This window comes from Lagenorhynchus albirostris, chromosome 3, assembly GCF_949774975.1.
Source record: "Lagenorhynchus albirostris chromosome 3, mLagAlb1.1, whole genome shotgun sequence".
In the NCBI taxonomy this organism is placed as follows: domain Eukaryota; kingdom Metazoa; phylum Chordata; class Mammalia; order Artiodactyla; family Delphinidae; genus Lagenorhynchus; species Lagenorhynchus albirostris.
The window spans coordinates 117,908,020-117,931,346 of NC_083097.1; the positions used below are offsets into that span (position 1 = coordinate 117,908,020).

Genomic DNA, 23,327 nt, shown 5'->3' on the forward strand with positions numbered 1-23,327 from the left:
ACTTAAGTACTGCCCCCAGTGGCTGCATCTTCCGGAAGTCAGCTCTGCATCTAAGAGGAGCTTCTGGTTGGAATACAAAGAGTTAATGTAGGATCCTTATTCCAGCCCACTCCGTTTCCATGGCAACAGCTAAGGGTGGTGAAATCTGAAACTGTGAAATCCCTAGGAGCCCGTAGGCTGCCAGCCACAAGGCTGGGCTCACTGCTCCCAGTGCCGCCTGCTGGCCAAACACCACCAGTGCAGCTGCCCTACATTCCAACCTCATCTGCTTGCCCTTGGGGACATGGACCAGGGCAGGGTCCCCTGCGCTGCCTGACGACTGTGTGCAGCCTTCGAATCAGCGGGACTCCCACAAATCAGCTGGACTCCACCTTTCCCTATTACGTCCTACACAATAACTGGGGACAAAGCCTAGAGGCCTGGGGAGAATGGGGGAAGGTGAAGGATACTTGGTGTGGGCTTTTTTAATGGCATTACTAGAGCAAAGTTTGTGGCTTATATACAACTGGAGTAAGGGCAGGGGAACTGCTTCCCCCAAAAGTATAAAGAAAAGACAGAAATGCAGGCAGTTCTGCTGCTTCAGGTCCCTGATCGTGCCACAAAGAGAAGTCCCCGGGAGCTGGAGTGTCAGAGCAGCCCTCACCACTCGTGCTCAGCAAAGCATGGATTCTTGCCAGACCCAGCAGCCCAGAGAACCTCTTTACTTAGATGGCTCGTAGCCCCTCAGGTTCAAGAAGGGTGGCACCAGCTCAGGGCTGTGTGCAATGGATGCTGGATTTCCGCTGCCCGCAGAGAGAGCAGCCAGAGAGGGGCAGGGAGTCGGCAGCAGGAAAGAAGCAGAAACAGGAAACAGAGGGCCAGTAATTGAGGCCATATGTTTCAACAAAGACATGCTTCTGAGAGTGAAATAGAGATTCTGCTGAAGAAAGAAGAGGGTGGCCAGCTCCCCTGCCCCCTTTCCAGAAGTTCAATCCATTTACAATCTGATAGGTGTGTACAACTGTGCTGAGGTACTGGGGACACAATACTTAGTGAAATAAGCAGAAAGCGAAGGCAAGCCATTAAAAGACAGGAGCAGGGCCAGGAAAACAGTTTGGGAAAAAGAACAAAAGATGTACTAGAGGGTATGAAAACCGGACGGGGGAATTTTTGGACAGGCAGAAGGCAAGAGTACATGTTACAACAATACTAAATCACTGGGGAGATGAGACATAATGCAGAACCAGCAAAGGAGGGAAAAAACTGAGAGTTGAGCACTGGAACGTGCATGTAACGGAGTCGGGGTTAAAGTCCAGCATCAGGATCGTGGAGGAAGAAGGCTGCCAAAAATCGTTTGCCAGCAGTTGAGCTCAGACATGAGCTGTTCTCTGGCCTCTAGACTCTAGACAGAGAAGCCTTCCAAATGTTCCTGTCTCAACCCATCGGCCCTTCGCCTTCGCTTCTTACCAGCATTCATGTCTATGAGCTGCTCTCTCTTCTGCTGCTTCTCCAGCCGCTCCTTCTCTGCCTTCTCCTTGGCCAGTTTTGCTCGCCGCATCTTCTCCTCTGTCTCCCGCCGCTTCTGGTTCTCCTTGACTGCTTGCTGTGGGGGAGAAAATGAACACGTGGGCACGTATGCACTCACACATGTACACACCCACCACCAACCAACGTGAACCCAGTGGAAAGTGAGAAAGGTCCACGAAAGCTTCAGTTGGCAGGTATACCCTGCTTACCACAAACATATTCTTAAAGTTGTGCAGATCCATGAAGAATTCTTCCACAGACACCTTCTTGGGGTCAAAGAGGAAGTACTCGCCCAGCTCCTTATAGAGCGTCTCCATGTTAGAGTGCATCATCCGCAGTTTGTTATACTGTTCCTGTGCATCCTTCACAAAGCTGTGCAGCCAAAGAGTAAAGAACCAACACCAGGACGCAGACCCACTTCTCTGGCCCTGAGGACGACTCACAGATGTGTACCGGCAGGCACAAGGATGCGCAACACGGCGCATTAGCAAAACCCAGAAGCAATCTAAACATCCAAACGGGAATGGTAAACCATAAACTATGGTATTCCTAAAGAATAGGAAGTGGCAGTTTAAAAAGAGACTGTTCTGCATATACTGCTATGGAAACAGGGCCAAACATATTAAATGCTAAAGCAGTACAGCGCAATTTTTACTAAAATACATTCATTAGGGTGCAAATCAGAAAGAAGCCCAGTGGCAGTGGTTATCTTTGGGAAGGGGAGGGAGAAGGGAATATGTATGTGTGTGTAGTATGGGATGTGTGTGTCTGGCAGGTGGGGAGATGGGGCAGAGGGCAAGGTCTCAAGGGAGACTTTTACTTTATCTGCATGGTTTGATGCAAACCACAACAATGAGAATGCTTTTCAAGAACTATGCATTTAATGAAAAAACATTTTTTTAATGAAAAACCATTTTTTAAGGAAAAATTGTGTATCATCGTATCTATCCTGTTGTCCCCCCACGGGAAGTTCTTTTTTTTCCTGGGGGCAACTCCCTCCTTTCAAGAAAGGATATGGTCATTTTTTCAACGAACTTGTCTTTCTCATCTGTGGCAGCGGGAAAATTCTGAATATCACGTTCCACATCAGAAATCTGTTTCTTCATCTGATCTAGGTTCTTTTGCAAGTTTTCAGCAGAAACTAAAGTAGACACGGAAACAGACAGCAAGAGCTTTTACTACCTCCGGTCTCAAAACCCTGTTCTGTTCTTCAGGGCACTGCTCCAGTCTGTACATCCAGCTGGTACTTAATTATTTTAGTCCTCTCACGTGCTCTCTAATTGTTTCACACAGCTTTTCAGTGAAACTATAAATTACTTGATGATTAAACCTCCAGCCTCTATAAGCTGTACAATACTAAGAAGAGAAGAGAGGCTTCATTTAATTTAACAAGAATCTGTGAAATCCCCCGGGATCTTGGTCTCATTTATTTTAGAGAACAGGGTTTGGGAGGAAGGAGACCTTACACAGAAATATAGAGGGTGGGCAGAAATCTGTTCCCATTTCTACTGAATGCTGCTTTTTCTTTGCCTAGTCCCAGGACGGTGAGGCCTGGTTTTTGCTAATCCAGTCTACGCTTTCTGAACGAGAAAAACTGTTGACTTAAACTAAAAATACCTGCCTTTCTTCTAGTTGTTTTTTGGTGTCTGGTGTTTCCCTAAGAAGGGAAAGAGTGCTTCCCACTTCTGTACATGGAGACCTCTCTTCTGCCCGATACTCCTCCCTGTGGCTTAGACATCATGCCTGTGCTCTCTCCCGTTCCTTAAAATTGTCTGAACTGAAAAGGATCTAAAATCTAGACTGAGTCTTCTTTCCCTACCCCGTGCAGAGATTTCTGGGGCTTGGAACTGCCTTCTAGCTTCACCCCAATCTGCCTCACCTCGGCTGGCTTTCTCCACGTGGGCAAGCTCATCTGGAAACTTGAGGACCTCGGGATGGTTATTCTCACACAACTCAGCCAAGAAGTGCAACAACGTCATCTTCTGATCTGTGGACTTGGTGTCTCGAAGCTTGGGGAAAGAGGAGAAATGGTGAGTCCTGACACGCCCACGATCACCTCAGGCCGACAGCAGTCTGCCACACTGGGCTCCTAGAGGCCACAGCCCTCCCTTCCATCGTCCTGCTCTAACCCCCTGGCTCACCTTACAGAGGAAGCTGATATTGAAGCCGAAAGCACCAGCATTCCTGGAACCAGCATTCATATAGTTTCCAACAAGCAAGGTAATCTCCAGGAGGCTAGAGAAGTTCTCGCTCTTTCGCAACTCCTCACATGCGGCAGTGACAGAAACAATCTCTGGCTTGATATTCTCCACTTGCTCACTGAACTGCAGCTTGAAGAGGATGGCATTGAGGCGAGGCCGCAGGCGGGGCACAGCGCCCATCTGGGGAGAGACAAGCAGTTCCGTTATAGCCAACAGAGAAGAGAGGAAAGGAAGAAGATGATACAGGCTTAAGCCTCCTATGGCAGAATCTGAGTTCCAGGGTAGGGAGGAGAAAGAGAGAAAGATGGGTTCAGAATAGACAAGAGGCCAGGAGCAAGTGCCCCGGATGCTCTCGGGGAAGCGGGGGTCAGAGAAGAGTCTGTGCCACAGGCCTCACTCACCACCACGCCGAACTGCTCTGACTCAGCCAGATCATCATATTCGTCCTTCAGTTCAGAAAGCATTTTTAACTGCTCTGGCTCTGGCATCTGCTTAATGAGATTCTGCAAGATAGAAGGGACTGTCTAAGTTTGAGGGGGATGAGCTGACAACTTGAGCCTCCTGTCAGTCCCTCGCTCTGCCCAAGGACCACTAAGAAGGAGACACGGGCTGGGGCAGGGGGTGGTGGGGGAGGCAGCTAGTGAGATGGCAGGACTTTTGAAAAATATACCAGAAATAACCTGATCACCAGAGAGATGGAAGCTTATATAAAGCCAGCATTCTTTAAGTCAACGATGCTTACAGAGTCCTCGTCGTCTAGGCAGAGAGGAGACAGAGCTAGTGTATAGCAATGCAAAGAGCCAGCTCCAGAATGACCTTGCTCCTTACCTGGATCATAGACTCAGTCAGAACAGCCTCATTCACCTCCAGGATGACATTCTTAATCTCTTGATAGGGCATGCGGAAGGAACCCAAAAAGATTGCTGCCAGGAAATGAGATATAAAGACATGTTCTTCTCAGTCTCTTCCCGCTTCCAGCCCACCCTACAAACCTATGCTGGACAACCTTCCTGGGAGTGCTCTCTTAAAGTCATGATCTGAAACCTCCACCAGCTCCCCACTGCCCGTATAGTTAAGCTCCAAGTTCCTGAGCTCAGTGTTTAAGGTTCCCACCTCCCCGCTTTCCCTCCCACGAATCCCCACATTTATGTCACACGCCAGCCACACTGTTCCAAGCACGACATTCTACAAACACCTTGTCTTTGCTCACACAGGAAGTCTTTGATCTCTCTCTATATATACATCAAAAATGTTCACCCTGTTCTATTTTAGTTCCTTACTCCCTTGACTCCATCCTCAAAGCTGCCACTGCCTTGAAATGCTCTGATTCTTAAATTGCCACATCCCATTCCCCAACAAACACTTCCCGTCCTTTCAGCTCTCTCACTTATCCCTAAATTGACTCTTCAGTCTCATCAGAGTGCTCTCTTGCTGCGCGCTCTCTCTCTCCCACGAGAGAGATGACCGTTCCATTTTCTCTGAATGTCTCAGTTCTACTTTGCTTTCTCTGTTTAACCTAGACCCTGTAGTCTACCCTTTCACTCCCATTCTATTATTACTACTATTCTTATTCTCTTGTTTCCTTCTCCTTCCAGTCCTTAGTTAACCCAGCCATCTCATATCTCTCCTCTTACACCTGGGCTGATGAACACTGCAGATCAGATTCTACGAATCTGAAGTGGCACCGGTGATGGTGGGGAATCCTTCTGTGTGTCCCTACTCCACGCTCCCCTGGCTCTCTTGGCAGCTCCTCCACATAAAATATCCCCATTCTCCCAAATGTCCTGCCACTTCCCCATTTGTTCTAAAAAGGCCTTGCTGCTTTTTACTGAGAAAAATTGAAGCCATCGGTCAAATTACTTGCTAAGCTTTCTCTCATGCCACTTATAAACTGAGCACTGGGGGCCCTCAGTTGGAACCAGACTAGAAAAGGCTCGAGTAAGGGCTATTTTGGAATCATCTAGAAGAAAACTTGTGCCGACACTTCTTTACGTAAGCTTAGCAGAACTATATCCATATACTCATCCTTTTCTCGTGTTTCAATAGAACAGGTAGCCCTAAGGACCTTTTCCTTCAGCATATACAGTGGGCCTTCCGCATCTGTGGATACAGAGGGCCAACTATACTACACCATTTTATATAAAGGACTTGAGCACCCATGGATTTCGGTATATGAGGGGGGTTCTGGAACCTATCCCCCACAGATACCGAGGGACAACGATATACACGTTCAAGTTTTTCCTATCTTAAAAAAAAAAATCCTCCCTGATGCAACATTCTTAATTACCAACTTCCTTCTTTCCTTCACTTTATAACATTCTAAAAATATAACAGTCTATTCTTGCTTCCACATTCTCCTTAATTCTTCTGTCCCCACAAAGTCAGTGAAAAGATGACAATCATTTGTTGAGTGTATACTCCATGTAAGACCTAGTATCTTAAACACAATCTACATATATATCTCATTTAACCCTATCTATAATAATGTATAAGTTTGTATTATTAACCACATTTGACAGAAAAGGAAACATACTTAAAGAAGTTAAGCTACCCGTCCAAGGTCACACTGCTAGTAAGGGTTGGAGCCAGGATTTAAATACAAACGGATTCCAGAGCTTCTGTTCTTAACACTTAGGCTATACTAAAATTATTCCTGCCTAGGTCACTGGCTTTCCTAATGCCAGATCCAAAAGACACTTGTCCTATCCTGATTTTACTTGACTACGACTCCCACTTCTTAGACTATGTCAGACTATTTTTCTTGCTGTTCCTTTCCAGCCTCCTTTGAGGTCTCCCCTTTTTGTTACTTGCCCCCCCAAATATTAATGACCTTCAAAGCAAATTACTGGCTTCAACTATGACTCATATACTATCTCTTAAATTCTTATCTCCAGCCAGACATTCCTCCTGATTTCTATACCCAAATGCCTAATACACCCATCCTGTTGGAGGATTCCCACAGGAACCTTAAATTCTATCCTAAAATTAAATCAATCATTCCTACCTACCACTCTGCCATCTCTCACTCATGTCCACCATTTCTCCCACAAAAGACAGAATCTGCTCCTGCTGGATTTTCCTATTTCAATAAGTGGTACCACTCTCTATAGAGTGATCTTAACCCAAGAAAACATCTCCTTTATCCCCTCTATCCATCACTAAGTTCCATTAATTCTATCTTCTTAATATCTTCTGCCTTCCTATTCATTCTTACAACTTAGTTTCAGGCCTTGATCACCTCTCGCCTAGTTTAAAGCCATAACATAACACATCTCTCTGCCTAGAGTCTTCCCCTACCCTAGCAATCCGGCCTCATAATCACTGCTGACGTAGCCCTCCCCCAAATTACATAGGGTTGTATCACTCACTTTCCTGATTAAAATCCCTCCAATAACTTTCACAGTTTTTAGGATAAAATACATACTTCTTAGCCTAAGCCTATCAGACTTCTTTATGATCTAGCCTCTATGTCTATTTCTTGAAAGCTTCTTCAACCACCACTCCCCCACATATGGCCTTTACTCAGCTGTACTCAACTACTTGCAGTTCTTGAACTGCACACATGCCTCTGTGCCTTCATACATGCTGATCCCTCTGCCTGAAACAAGCCAGCCCTCACCCTTCATTTAGTTTGTTGTAAATAGTTTTAAGCAGTACTTCATTTAGAATGACTGAGCTCTCTCCAATACTCCTCCCACTTGATTTAGATGCCCCCTTGCCCAGTGCTCTCATAAGCTTCCTAGCACACCTCCATCATAACACTTACCAACTTGTGCTATAACCATTATTTACTTTTCTGTCTCTACCAGACATATGGCTCATGAGGACAGGGACTACCTTACTTAGTTTTGCATCCTCACCATATAAGAGGCACTTAATAATCACTGAATCACTAAATAACACCTAGACCCTCCTAATCTCAATTCTCTTCCTAAATTCTGTTTCCCATATTGATATCATTCAACTGGAAATAACAATGTACTACCCCACAGTCTTTTATCATTTTCTAAAATAACAATTGCTCATTTTAATGTTGCTAGAGATAATCTTGAGAAGAGGAACTATCTCACATCACTTTAATTTCCATAAAAGGACTTACCGACAGACACTATTTAGTAATATCTGTTGCCAATGATCTAAGACTATATAGTCAAGAATTGTAAAGGCTTACTGTTCTCATTATATCACTGACTATACTTGTGGGTATGTGTCCTCATTACCTGTGTGATCTTGGCCAAGTCGTAACATCTGAACTTTAGTTTTCTCACTTGGTAAAATGGGGACAACAGCCATGTCACTGGATCATGAATGGGCTTTATGGAATACATACCCTTTCATCTCTGAAACACACACCTAGTATGTGCCTAATAGAGCCTGAAACCTGGCAGACCGTCAAATATTTGTTGAACAAATATTTAAATCTTCATTATGCAACATAAAGTAGGGATACCAACAGTTGAAATGAACAAAAAAATGAACATTCATTCTGATCATTAAATACTACCTATATCAACTCTGCAGAGGAGTTTCTGATCTGAAATTTGCCACCAATCAAAGTTATGAGTATAGGTAGCAAGTTCAGAACAGAACTCTTTGAAGTTACTGATCCTACTCTGAGAAGTACAGGATTTACATTATTTATTCTAAACCACAAAGTTACTTTAGATTTAATGGAAGTCAAGCCAGTGCCCACCTTTAAAGGAAATACTTAAAAGAAAATGAGAAAGAAGGAAATGTGCAGTGCCTAGAACATTTGTGTTAGATTTTCTGTGGATGCAATGGAAATAGTAATGGCTTTGAAATAAGAAAATATGAGGTTCAACTCCCAGACCTGCCTCTTACCTGCTATGTGACTAGGCAAATTCCTAAAAGTCCTATTAGCCTTTATTTTCTTGCTGTAAAACTAGATGCTAACAATCTTGCAGTGCTATTGAAGGGATTAGCTATCAGGTATTTACTATGCAATGCCAGGAACTAACAAATGGAAGTTTCATATCAAGGCACCCTGGATCCACGAGAATTAAGCTCTTAGAAAAACTCCTTCATATTTCAAATTGCTGAGATCACAGAGTTACTCACAGAGATTCTGGGCTGTCTTTGAATCCAACACCTTTAACTCTTTCACTTTTTTCTTTTGCACAGATTTCTTTTCTTCTCCACCTTCCTGATCCTTCTTGGCTAGCGAGGGAAAGATTAGAGAAGTATGATTAAGGACAAACCACATCTATGTCTAAACGAACTACTGTTCCAGCCTAGAGATACTCTTCACTTCCTCTCTATTAGTAATGGTCTTCCTATTAAATTCCTTCAAGGATAACCTCCTCTTTAGCCACCCACCCTTCTATTAGTGACTTCCCCCTCCAGCTATAATAAATATATCATTTTCATTTCTTTAATAGTTAGCAATAATACTTTCCCACCCATAGCCTATCTACTTGTAGGGAACAGCAAATTTTCTTTCTGTAAAGGACCAAATAGTAAATATTTTAGGCTTTGCAGACTATGTGGTCTGTCTCAACTGCTCAACTCTGCCACTACAGAGTGAAAGCTGTCACAGACAATACATAAACCAATGAGCATGACTATGTTCCAATAAAACTTTACTTACAAAAACAGGTGGTCAGCCTAAGGGCTATAGTTTGCCAACCCCTGTACTAGAGTCTTCCACTGTGTTATCCTTTTGTGCTTACTATTACTTATCTTTCAAGCTCTGTCTTGATTATGAACTCCCTATAAACATTCTCTTGATTCCCAAATGGTTATGATCTCTCTCTGAATCCCCACTGAATGTGATACTTTTTTACAGCAAGTCCTCTCACTGACTTTGTCACAATCACATATAATCTCTCCCTTACAAGATGAGGACTTTGTTATTCCTCTTCGAAAAATCTCATGGCATAAAAATATATTCCTAGTATATAAATATCATGTTGGTACACACACAGAAGGTATAATATACTCCTTTCCTTCTACACTCTTCTCAGATTATCCAAAACCAATGTATTCTTCTCTGATAAATGTAGTCACTCTCTGCTTTGATGAACTAATTTTCGTGGTATCTGTCACTTAGATTTCATTCAACAATTAATAATTCAATGTTCATGACATTTCATATATATCATCTTGATCTTTCTAAATCCTGTGTTACTTTGTAAGTGTGGATACCTTCCCACCCCATTTGGATTTTGAACTTCAAGAGCATGGGCAAAATAATTCTTCACTATATCACTCCCTCAGCACCTAGCATGACAGTAACATCCTCTAAAAAATGATTTACACTGCCTATTGAGAAGGATTCAGCAGCAGATAGAAAGAGAAACAGGAACTGTTCTGGACAGACAATTGTAAAATATTTTGTCAACTTTTCAGAAAGCCTTATGGGACTATCTCTTTAAGAAGTATCAAGAAAGTGAACAAGCTAGTTGCTTTTGAGGAGAGGAATGGGGTGCTTGACTATGGAAGAGGGAGGAATACTCTTCAACACAAACCCTGTTATACTGGTTGAATTTTAAACCATATGAAAAGTATTACCTGGTATAAATAAATAAGAAAGCGAACAAAAAAGAAAGTTATATGGCAAAAGGTACAAAGAACTATTAATAAAAAAACACATCCTTTGGCCTAAGAGTTCTAACTTGAAGAAGGAAAATGCTAAATAGATGAAGATTAGTTATTTAAATAAAGACTTATTGAGTACCTGCGTGTGCCAGGCTCTGTTCTGGGTACCAGGAATAAAACAAAATAGAAAAATAGAGAAAAACTCCTGCCTTCATGGAACTTATATTCTAATGAAGAGAAGTAGACAATAAACCAGCTAATAGATAAAATAGTATATTAGATGGTCATAAGTGCTATGAAAAGAAAACCAAGTAAGGAAGAGAACTGGGGGATTTGATGAGGGGACGGATTATAACTTTAGTGGGATTACCAGGGAAGGTCTTAGTGAGAATGTGACATGACAGTAAAGACCTTTTAGAAGGTGAGAAAGCTAAGCAATTCAGGCAGAGAGAACAACAAATGCAAAGGCCTGAGACAGAAGCAGGCCCTGATGTGCTAAAGGAAAAGCAAAAAGGTCATTATTGGTGGAGTAGATGGAATGAGGGGGTGAGCTGGAGCTGAAGTCAGAGAGGCCCTAAAGACAAATCACGTAAAAAAATGAAGGGCTTCCCTGGTGGCGCAGTGGTTGAGAGTCCGCCTGCCGATGCAGGGGACACAGGTTCGTGCCCCGGTCCGGGAAGATCCCACATGCTGCGGAGTGGCTGGGCCCGTGACCCATGGCCGCTGAGCCTTCGCGTCCGGAGCCTGTGCTCCACAACGGGAGAGGCCACAACAGTGAGAGGCCCGTGTACCGAAAAAAAAAAAAAAACCATGGGTAGTCAGATAAAAAATTTAGACTTAAAACATCCAGACTGTATCACAAAACCTTAGAAGCAGAAGTGAAAAGATACAGAGTCACTGCTGATGTTGAAAAATAGAAAAAACAGATTCAACTTTTTGCCTGGCAATAAAATAAAAATAAATGAAAAGTATAAATACAAGAAAGAATGGGATGAAAATGTCATTTCTGTGGAAGATATAACTATATGTAGAATTCAAGACAATTACTAGAAGTAATGAAGAACTACTAATGAATAATTCAGTAAAGGTGACAGATAAAAGATAAGCATATGGGCTTCCAGTTTCACCAAAATGGAGTAGCCCCATGTGGAGGAAATACTATTATATTTAAAAATTGGGGAAGGTAAAGGGACCTAAATGGAAATACAGTTTCTACACTTCACGTGGACTGGTAAAACACTGATATCATTAGACTGGGAAAAGTTATGTGTGTATAATGTAATACCTAGAGCAACACCTAAGCAAACTGTATAAAGTAATATACTCAGGCATTATAAATAAATTAAAATGGAATAAAAAATATTCAAAAAAACACACAGAAAAGTAAGAAAAGAGAAAAGGAGGAAGCATACAGAAAACAACACAGTGGCAGACTTAAGCCCTAAAATATCAGTAGTTACCTTTAATATAAACGGTCTAAATATACCAACTAACTGAGATTGGTTGTAGTGTAAGTACCTGACAGTTTGTTTTTTTTTAAATTGTAATATAAGTACCTGATAATAAGCTTTTGATTGCTGAGGCATCCACTCCAAAGACATCCATCTTGAATAAACATATTGCCAGCTACACAACTAGATAAAGAACCAGGCCACCATCCATGAATTTCCCCTTTTAGAAAGCCGTGGGTGACCTACATAACTGATCATTAGAGTGACCCTGCTTTTCCTTTTGTGCACTTTAATTCCCACTCTCATGTTTTAAATTCACCAATAAAGAGAGAACCCATGAAACCCTAGGCACCTCACCCTCAACCCCAATAAAGGAAGAAGCCCAGGGATGACCTAGAGCCCCCTACCCATCTCTCTTCCTGTGACCTCAATGTGTGGCCTGAGACATGTCATGTCAGGACCTGTGAGCAATAAAACCTTGCTTGTTCTCTGATGCTTGTTGCTGAGGTGCATCTTGCAATCCTAATAAGAACCACAAGGGCTGGTCCAGCCACAACACTGGCCCAGGTAAGTGCCCCCAGGCATTCCCAGGCAACAGCATTGGTAGGCTGAGACCTACACAAAATATGGCAGAATGGATTAACAAAAGACCCAACAATATGCCGTCTGTAAGAAACTTTCTTCAAACACAAAGGCTGAATGTAAAAGGCTGAAAACAGATATACCATGCAAACATTAAGAGTGGCTATATTCTATCCAGTGAGTAGACTTCAGAGCAAAGAAAATAGCTGGAAACAAAGCGGGACATTACTTGATGATTAAAGGATCAATCCACCAGGAAGACATAACAATTCTAAATGTGTATGCACCAAACAACAGAGCCTTAAATATAAGAAACAAAAACTGATAGAGATGAAATGAGGAAACCAGCATAGCCAAGCCACAATAATACTTCAAGGCATTAATACCCTATCTCAGTAATGGGTGGAACTCTATACAAAAAATCAACAAGTATATAGAAGTGAACAGTAAAATCAATCAACAGGGTCTAATTGATATATACATATATAGAACACTTCATCCAACAAGAGCAGAATAAATTTTTTTAAAGTGCTCACTGAATATCCACCAAGAAAAATATCCACCTGGGCCATAAAATAAACCTCAACAAATTTAAAGGATTAAAATCATAGAGCATGTTCTCTGACCATAATGGAATCAAACTGTAAATCAATAACAGAAAGATAACAGGAAAACATCCAAACACTTAGAAACTAAAGAACCACTTCTAAATAATTTGTGGGTCAAAGAGAAAATCTCACAATAAATTTAAAAAATACATTAGAAATGAATGAAAATGAAAGTACAACATATCAAAATATATGGGGCATAGCTGAAGCAATGCTGAGAGGGAAACTGACAGTGCTAAGTTTATATTAGAAAAGAAGAAAGAGCTCAAATCAGTAATCTAATTTCCTACTTCAACAAAGTAGAAAAAGAAGAAAAAAAAGAAACCCAAAGCAAGCAGAAGGAAGGAAATATAAAAGAACAGAAATCAGTAACGATGAAAACAACAGGAAAAAAAAAAATCAACGACGCAAAAAGCTGGTTTAAAAAATAAATTAATAAAATAGATACACCTCTAGAAATACTGACAAAGATAAAAAGAGAGAAGACCTATCTCTCCAACATCAGGAATGAAACAGTATCACTTTAGGTCCTGCAGCCATCAAAAGGATAACAAGGGAATAATACAAACAACTTAGTACTCATAAACTGAACAATTTACCAAAAAATGGACCAATTCCTCAAAACCCACAAACTACTGAAACTCAACCAAGATGAAACAGATAACTTGAGTATTACTGAAATCATTTAAAAAACTGAATTCATAACTAAAAGTCTCCTGAACAGAAAATCTCCTGGCCAAAAGGTTTCACTAGAGAATTCTACCAAACATTTCAAGAAAAATTAATGCCAATCTCCTCCAAAAAATAAAAAAGGAAAAAAAATACTTTCTACTTCATTTTATGAATGCCACCAAATTATCCACTTTAAATGGTTAATTTTATGATAGGTGAATTTCACCTTAATAAAAAAATCTGTAATTTTTAAACATCTGTTTAAGATATTTAAAATCACTAATTAAATCAGTGAAATTTGAATATGGATTGTATATTAAATAACAGTATTATATCAATGATAAATTTCCTAAATGTGATAATTACACTGTAGTTACGAAAAAGAAAGTCCTCATACTTGGGAAAGGCATGCAGAAGAACTTAGGGGTAAAGGGCCATGAAGTTGGTACTTTATCTCAAACAGTTCAGTTAAAAAAGAAAAAGAGAGAATATTCACAGCAGCATTATTCATAATAGCCAAAACATAGAAACAACCCAATGTCCACCAACTGACAAATGGAAAGACAAAATGTGGTATATCTATACAGTAGAGTAGTATTCAGCCATAAAAAGGAATGAAGTGCTAATACATGCTAAAACATGGGTGAACCTTGCAAACATCAGGATTAGTGAAAAAGTCAGACACAAAAGTGTACATATTGTATGAGTACACTGATACAAGACATCTAGGATAGGCAAATTCAAAGACAAAGTAGATCAGTGGTTGCCAAGTTGTGGGAAAAAGAAGTGGAGAGTGACTGCTAATGAACTAAGGGTTTCTTTTGTGTGTCATGAGAATGTTCTAGAATTAATTCAGTGGCTGCACCACTTTGTGATATACAAAAGACCATGGAATTGTACACATTAAGGGTGAATTTATCTTAATACATAAATAAACACATACATGCATACAATGAACCACAGGTCTAGATAGAAACCCTAAAACTATTAACCTTCTAAAAGAAATCATATGGAATTCCCTGGTGGTCCAGTGGTTAGGACTTGGTGCTTTCACTGCCATGGCCCAGGTTCAATCCCTAGTCGGGGAACTAAGCTCTTACAAGCTATGCAGCACAGCCAAAAAGAAAAAAAAAGACATCAGAAAAATTTTCACCACTTTGGAGTAGGCAAAGATCTCTCAGAAATAAAAAAGTACAAACCATGTGGTAGGAAGAATCCTAAGTTGGCATCCTGGGATTTTCTTGGAGTTCTAGGAAACTAGGAGTTTCCCTCCTAGTGCACATACCCTGTATAATCCTCTCCGTTGAATGTGAGTGGGCTTGACTTATTCTGGTGAGCCCTTTTTTTTTGTTTTGTTTTTTTTGTTTGTTTTTGGTTTTGTTTTTTTGCGGTACGTGGGCCTCTCACTGTTGTGGCCTCTCCCGTTGCGGAGCAACAGGCTCTGGACGCGCAGGCTCAGCGGCCATGGCTCACGGGCACAGCCGCTCCGCGGCATGTGGGATCTTCCCGGACCGGGGCACGAACCCGTGTCCCCTGCATCGGCAGGCGGACTCCCAACCACTGCACCACCAGGGAAGCCCTGGTGAGCCCTTTTAAACAAGGGTTTAGAGCTCAGAGACAAGAGAAGTCAGAGAGATTTGAAACTGAAGCAGATGCTCTCTTGTTTTTCTTGAAGAAGCAACCGCCATGTTGTGGAGAAGGCCATGTGGCAGGAAATGGTGGGCAGCCTCCAGGAGCTGAGAACGGCCACTGGCTGATGACCAGCCAGAAAAGAGGAACCTGTGTCCTACAATTATAAGGAACTGGATTCAGCCAAATACCACATGAGCGTGGCAAAGGACACTGAGCTCCAGAAGGCAATGCGGCCCAGCCAGAACCTTGACTTCAGTTTGGTGTGACCATGAGCAGAGGATCTAGCTAACTTGGATTCCAGACCCATGCAAACTGTGAGATAATAAATCTATGTTGTTTTAAACTGCTAAGTTTGTGGTAATTTGTTCACGGCAATAGAAGATAACACAAAACATAAAAGAAAAAATTGATAAAGTGGACTCTATAAAAATTTAAAAGTTTTATTCTTCAGAGACACTGCTAAGAAATAAAAAGACAAGCCACACACTGGGAGAAAAATGCCTGCAAAACACATTTTTGATAAAGGACTAGTGTTCAGAACATATAAAAAAAGTCTCATGAGTCAACCATAAGAAAACAAACAACCCAATTTTTTAAAACAGGCAAAAGACATTTGGACACTTCACCGAGAAGATACACAGATGGTACATAAGCACAGAGAAGGATGCTCAACATCATTAAGTCATTAGGAATACGAACTAAGAATTAAATTAATTAGGAATTAAAACTATAATGCCCAACCCACTAGAATCACTAAAATGGAAAAACAAAACTGATGATACTAAGTGCCGGTAAGGATGCAAAGCACCTGCAACTCTCATACATTGATGGTGGAAATGAAAAAAATGGTACAGCTACTTTCGAAAGTAAAGTGAAAACAGTTTGGCAGTTCCTTATACAGTTAAACATACATTTATTGTAACATATGACCCAACAATCCCATTCCTAGGTATCTGTCCAAGAAAAAGAAAAACATGTATGTCCAGACAATATCTTGTATGCAAATGTTTCTATTGGCTTTATTCATAAATGCCCAAAACTGGATTCAACCCAAATGTCCATCAACCAGTGAATGGACACAAGGAAATACTACTCAGCAATAAAAAGGAATGACCACGCATGCAAACAACATGGACAGATCTCAAACACAAGATACTTGGTGAAAGAATCCAGACTTCAAAGACTCCTCAGTGTATGATTCCATTTATATGACATTCCGAAAAAGAAACTGTAGGGACAAGAAAACATATCAGCCCCTGCCAGGGCCTAGTGGTGAGGAGAGGCGATGGACAAATGGGGAGGAGGAAACTTTAAGAGTGATGAAAATGTTCTCTATCTTTACATGGCTGTATACATTTGTCAAAATTCACAGAAATGTACACATAAAAAGGGTAAATCTTACTGTATGCAAATTATGCCTCAATAAACCTGCCTAAACACACTGTATCTTCAAGGCCAATAAAATGTATTAGTATAAAGCTATAGTAACTCTAAGAGTGATAATGAAAGAAGAACAAATGAAGTTCTTAATAATAAATAATAATAAATAGAAGAGATTCTAGAAATAGATATGAAACACATTTATATGCTAAAGTAAAAACTCAGATTAATTTAAAAAAGTATAGTCTAACACAGGAGTTGGTAAACTTTCTTAAATGACCCGAAAGTAAATATACGATTCTGTGGGCCATACAGTTTCTGTTGGAACTACTCAACTCTGCTGGTATAATATTAAAGAAGTCAGAGCCAATATGTAATCAAATGGGCACGGCCACGTTCCAATAAAACTTTATTAACAAAAATGGGTTGGTCATAGTTTTCTGACTCCTGATCTAATCAATAGTGTTGGAACAACTGGCTCTCCATGTTAAAGGAAAATAGTTAGATCCTAACTTTACACTATTCACAAAAATAAACTCCAGATACATTAAACAGCTAAATGTTAAAAACCAAAATACAGTGTTATTTTGAATAAATGAAAACTTTCCTAAGAATAACACAAAATAAAGATGGTATAAAGGAAAAGACAGATTGATTTGAGTACATAAAATTTTTGTTTTTCAGTGTGAAAATCATCATAAAATATATGAAAAGAAATGAAAATTTCCATTTCCAGCATTGGGGGTCAAGTCTCCCATGGAAAAACATCTAAAAATGCTGGTATGGTATTTTAAAAAATCACCTTGAAGCACAGAAGAGCTGAGAAGATGATGAATTGCTCCAGAGAAACAGTGAGCAAAACACTGGAGCATTGTTCCAATATCAGTTTGAGGGCTTTGTGCAGCAAGGGGGTACACAGGAATCAAGATCCAGTTTCTGCCTAATGTGGGGAATCTCATATGAGACTCTCTCCTGTTTAGCTGGGAACCCAAAAGGCTACATCCTCAGAGATAAAAGTGATCACAACAGGCTTGCACTTGGGAGCCCTAGAAAGCCTACACTCTAGGAAAAGGGTGAACCAGAGGTAGATCAAGCCTTTCCAAAACCACAACCAAACCTTGGCATAGCTCACTCCCTGACTGCATGAAGGTGATCAGCCCACACACTTATCTGCCTAGAGAGGAAAACACAATAGGAACAGACTTATGCATGATCCAGACATTGGAGCTTTAAAGTAATGATAGCTAACATGTTCAAGAATATTGAGGGAAAAATAAAAATAGATGAAGATGGAGAAGTTTACCAGAGAACTAGAATTTATTTAAAAAAATAAATAAATGGACGTTCTAGAACTAAATGAAATTAAGAGCTCTATAGATGGGTTTAACTAGAGACAAAATAGAAGTTACTGAATTGCAAGACAGATCAATAAAAAAGATACAAACTACAGGGCTGCCCTGGTGGCGCAGTGATTGAGAGTCCGCCTGCCGATGCAGGGGACACGGGTTCGTGCCCCGGTCCGGGAGGATCCCACATGCTGCGGAGCGGCTAGGCCCGTAAGCCATGGCCGCTGAGCCTGCGCGTCTGGAGCCTGTGCTCCGCAACGGGAGAGGCCACAACAGTGAGAGGCCTGTGTACTGCAAAAAAAAAAAAGATACAAACTACAGCAGAGGGATAAAAGATGGAAAGTAACAAAAAGAGTGCAAGGGACGTGTGTAATTGGAGGCCCAGAAAGAGAAGAAAAAATTGGACAGAGCAATTAACAATATGGTGCTGTACATGTAAAAACTCATTAAGAAGACAGATCTCATGTTAAGTGTTCTTCCAACAAAAATGAAAATGAAAACAAGGGGACTTCAGAAATCTTTTGGAGGTGATGGATATGTTTACTACCTTGATTGCAGTGATGGTATCACAGGTATATGCATATGTCCAAACTCATCAAAATGTATACATTAAGTATGTGCAATTTTTTGTATATTAAATATACCAGAATAAAGCTGAAGGCTGGAGAAGGGGGAGAAACGTGACTTGGAGCATGGGAAAAGTCCCAGGATTTCAGTCTCAAACAGAAGCCTTAGACAGGTACTCAGGGAAAGTAAAATATTAAAAATAACAAAGCAAAAACAAAAAAGCCCCATGACACACACACGTAAAATGGAATGCTAAATGTGATATTCACTGGCACTGAATTTGAAAGCAAAATAAAATGCCAATAATTAAAACAAAAAACAAGAAAAACTAGACAGGAGCAGTATTTGAAGAGAAAATATTTGTTCTAAAAGTGATGAAGACTTCAACACACAGAATCAAAAGCTCAGAGAACCCCAAGTATGAATACAAAGAAAACCACACCATAGCACATTATCACAGTAAAACTGCTAAAAGTCAGAGTAAAAAATAAATTCTCAAAGTAGCAGGAGGTGGAACGTATCTTCAAATGAATAACAGTAACACTGACAGTGGAGGGTTTGGTTTGTTTGTTTGTTTCTTAAGGGAAAACAAAAAATATCCTTCAAAAATGTAAGTGATGGGGCTTCCCTGGTGGCGCAGTGGTTGAGAGTCTGCTTTCCGATGCAAGGGACACGGGTTCGTGCCCCGGTCCAGGAGGATCCCACATGCCGCGGAGTGACTGGGCCCGTGAGCCATGGCTGCTGAGCCTGCGCGTCCGGAGTCTGTGCTCCGCGACAGGAGAGGCCACAACAGTGAGAGAGAGAAAGGCCCGCGTATCACACACACAAAAAAAGTAAGTGAAATAAAGATATATCCAGACAAAAACAGAGAATTCATTACAAGTAGACCTGAACTAAAATAAATAGTAAAGGGGGTATTTATTTATTCAAGCAGAAAATAAAGTATCCCAAAAGGAAATACAGAAATGCAGGTAGGAAGGAAAAACACAGAAAGGAGTTTTTAAGTGAATACTGATATTATAAAATAAGAGTAAAAATGTTTATAGGGTTTAAAAAATATGCAGAATTAAAATGCATGAAATCCATGACTCAAAAGATGTGTAGTACATAGAGTTAAAATATTGTAAAGTTCTAACATTACCTGGAAGGTGGTAAAAGTTCTAATATTTATTAGGTTGTAATAAGTCAAGCATGCATGTTGTAATTTCTAAGGTATACACTAAAAGGATAGTAAAAAAAAAAACGTGTAACTAAGAATAGGGGAAATGTGAAATAATAAAGTTTTAAATGAATCAGTAAGAAGAACAGGAAAAAAGGATGTAAATTGGAAAAATAAAACAGAAAACAAAGAGCAATTTGGTATATATCAATTCAGGTGGATTAAATACTTTGCAATGAAAAGACTAAGATCATTAGACTGGATTTACAAAACACACACACTAAATATGTACTGCTTACAAGGGACACACCTTAAATAAAGACACAGAAGTCTCAGGACAAAATAGTGGAAGAAAATATACTAACCAAAAGAAAGCTGATGTAGCTGTACTAATATCAGATAAAGATTTTATCTGTAATAATGCTACTGCCTTGAATAGACACATTTCATAGTGATAAAGGGTCAATCCACAAGGAAAATATGATCATTCTAAATCTAAATACATCCAATAATTTAGTTTCAAAATATATAAAGTAAAAATTGAACTAAAAGAAAAGGGTAAATCCATAACTACAGCGGAAGAATTAACACCCTTTGTACAGTAACTAATAAAACAAGCAGACAAAAACTTGGAAGGGATATAGAAAATATGAACACATCTAACAAACTTGACCTAATTGATACATTAGAACAATGCACCAACAGTGACAAATTACACCTTTTTTTCCAAACACACACAGCACATTTACCAAAATTTACCATATGCTGGGCAAACCAACAAATTTCAAAGGATAGAAATCATTCAAAGTATTTTCTCTGATCACACTAGCATTGCATTAAGTTGGAAATCAGTAAAAGGATAACTACAAAGTTCCCAATTATTTGGATACTGAATAAATATCCAAATAACTCTGGAGTCAGTGAAGAAATCACAAAAGAAATTAGAAAATATTTTGAACAGAATGAAATCAACATATTACATAGAACAGATAGAACTAGTAGAAAACACAAAATAAGATGGTAGATTTAAATCCAAATATTTCAGTAATTATGTTAAGTGCAGACAGACTATACGCTCCACTTAAGACCAACAATGTAGATGATGAAGGTACATTAATATTATCAGTTTTCCAGGCAACAAAAAGCATTACAAAGATAAATAGGGACACACTATAACAATAAAAGTTTTAGTTTGTCAGGAAAATATAAGAATTTTGAGTTTGTATGCACCTGATAACAACACATATTTATGTATTAAGATATATAAAGCACCAAAAAAGGATAAGCTTAATCTAATCATGAGGATACATTAGGCAAATCCATACTGAGGGACATTCTACAAACTAACTGGTCTATACTCTTTAAAAAAATGCCAAGGTATTAAAAGATAAAGACCAAGGAACTACAATGAGGAGTCTGACTCCATTTTTGGTTTAACGGTTGACAGCTGTTAAGCCTCACCTCTCCCACTTCACCTTGTGCCTCACATCTGGGCAAAGGAACACAGAGGCCTCAGTGCTCCCTCCTTGGTGCCAGTGGAGATTCAGACTATGCAAGGTCCTTGTGCAGGAACTCTAAGCCTGACCCTACCCTAAACACAATAAAAACTTAGGCCAGTCTCCTTGTCTTGCCCTTTCAAGCCATTTCAAACCTGCTTGAGAGGACTATTCTCCTCTTCCCAGAGACCTCAATCATTTAAGTTAATAAACCTTTTCATACCCTCTTGGTGTGTGTGGGGCATCATCATTCTTGACATCCAAACCAAATTTTGAGTAGGGGTCCATATGCCTTTGCAGGTGACCATAACAGAAATTATTCCCAATTAAAGAATACTAAGGGACAACTGAATGCAATGCATGATCCAGTATTTTTTCTGCAAAGGATGTCACTGTGACAATTGGCAAAATCTAAAGGTCAGGTTAAATAATATTATTACATTAATGTTAATTTCCTAATTTTGATATGTGGCTATGGATCTACTATTAGCACATGCACACCAAAGGATAAAGAGGCAACTGATCTGTATGCTTCAGAAAAATATAATAACACACACACAGAAGAGTAAGGCAAATGTGGTAAAATGTTAACATCTCAGGAATGTGGTAAAGTATGTGCAGGAAATTTTTTGCTTTATTCTAGCAACTTTTCTGTAAGTCTGAAATTGATATAAAAAGTTGATATAAAAAATTAAAAGAAGAAATATAAAGCAAAAACTGACAGAATTACAATGCTAAATCCACAAAGTAGGATGTTTCAACCATTTCTCTAAGTAACTGATAAAACAAGCAAAGAAAAAGTAAAGATACAGAAAATTTAAGCCACACAATTAACAAACAGGACCTAATGGAGATATATACAACACTTCATGCAACTGAAGAACAAATACATGAATTTCAAGTGCACATAGAACATTTATAATATTTAACAATATTCAGAGTCATAAAGGGAAACTCCACAAATTTCTTAAGACTGAAATCACAAGAGCAGTGACCAGTTAGGCCTCCCCTCCTAAAGTATTGATTGTCAGCGCATATTAGCCAGGTGGTGCACTTTAGCTACCTTGGACAATGCTATTAAGTATGCTGGGAAGGGAGGAAGCCCTCTCTGCATGTGGAAGAGCCCATGTTTGGACTAACCTTCTTCTGACATTGCAACAATAACAACCAGACAACCATGACATGTGGGTGGAGTCCATCAGGTAAAGTGCGCGAAGTAAACTACCTCAAGGTACGAAATCACCTCAGCAATTACTTTCCTTTTTGTTCCCCCCACCTCTTCTCTTTTTTTAAAATCTTTTTTTCTTTGTGGTTTGCTGATTTCATATATAAAAGAAAAGGCAAGCAAAAAGCAAAAACCCCAAAAAAACAAAAAACAAGAGCACTGACCAAAACACAACTAGCTAGACATTAATAAGACATTTAAAAAAATCCTGAGAACTCACACTGGTAGACAGAATAATGTTTCCCCAAAGATATCCACATCCTAATTCAACTTTACATACAAAAAGTACATTGCAGGTGTGGTAAAGTTGATCTTGAGATGGGAGGATTATTCTGGATTACCTGGTTGATCGATCCCATGTAATTACAAGGATCCTTATAAGGAGGTAGGAGGGTCACAGCAAGACAAGAGACATGATGACAGAAGCAGAGGAGAGAAAGAGAGACAGAGATAGAGATATGAAGATACTATGATGCTAACTTTGAAGATGGAGAAGGGGCCCTAAGCCAAGGAATGCAGGCAGCCTCTAGAAGCTGGAAAAGGCAAGGAAACGGATTCTCCCCTAAAGCCTCCAAAGGAAACACAGCTCTGTCAAAACCTTGATATTAGGACTGTGGACTCCAAATAAATTTATATTCCTGTTAAGTCACTAAATTTGTGGTAATTTGTTATAGCAGCAATAGGAAATTAATACATTCCATATATCTAGAAATAAAGCACTTCTAAATAACCCATGAAAAGAAATTATAATGAAAATCAAAATTTATTGGACTGAATAATAAAAATGCTTCCTGTTATGGACCGAGTTGTGTTCCTCCCAAATTCATATGTTGAAGCCCTAACACGTCCCACGGCCCCCTGTCTGCACCCCCCACCACCTGGTGCTTCAGAATATGGCTGTATTTGGAGACAGGGTCTTTGAAGAGGTGATTAAGTTAAAAGGA

General features: G+C 39.8%; 1 protein-coding gene across 1 annotated transcript in view; it reads right to left on the reverse strand.

Moving 5' to 3' along the window:
* LOC132517156 (protein diaphanous homolog 1-like) overlaps positions 1-23,327 on the reverse strand; it is a 52,366-nt gene that overhangs the window by 8,781 nt on the left and 20,258 nt on the right. Inside the window, exons 3-10 of the mRNA XM_060143825.1 lie at positions 8,787-8,885; positions 4,536-4,630; positions 4,109-4,210; positions 3,648-3,887; positions 3,386-3,515; positions 2,523-2,647; positions 1,716-1,880; positions 1,447-1,582 (exon numbers count right to left, since the gene is read on the reverse strand). Coding sequence (XP_059999808.1) covers positions 1,447-1,582; positions 1,716-1,880; positions 2,523-2,647; positions 3,386-3,515; positions 3,648-3,887; positions 4,109-4,210; positions 4,536-4,630; positions 8,787-8,885 — 1,092 coding nt within the window. The remainder of the gene's footprint in view (positions 1-1,446; positions 1,583-1,715; positions 1,881-2,522; positions 2,648-3,385; positions 3,516-3,647; positions 3,888-4,108; positions 4,211-4,535; positions 4,631-8,786; positions 8,886-23,327) is intronic.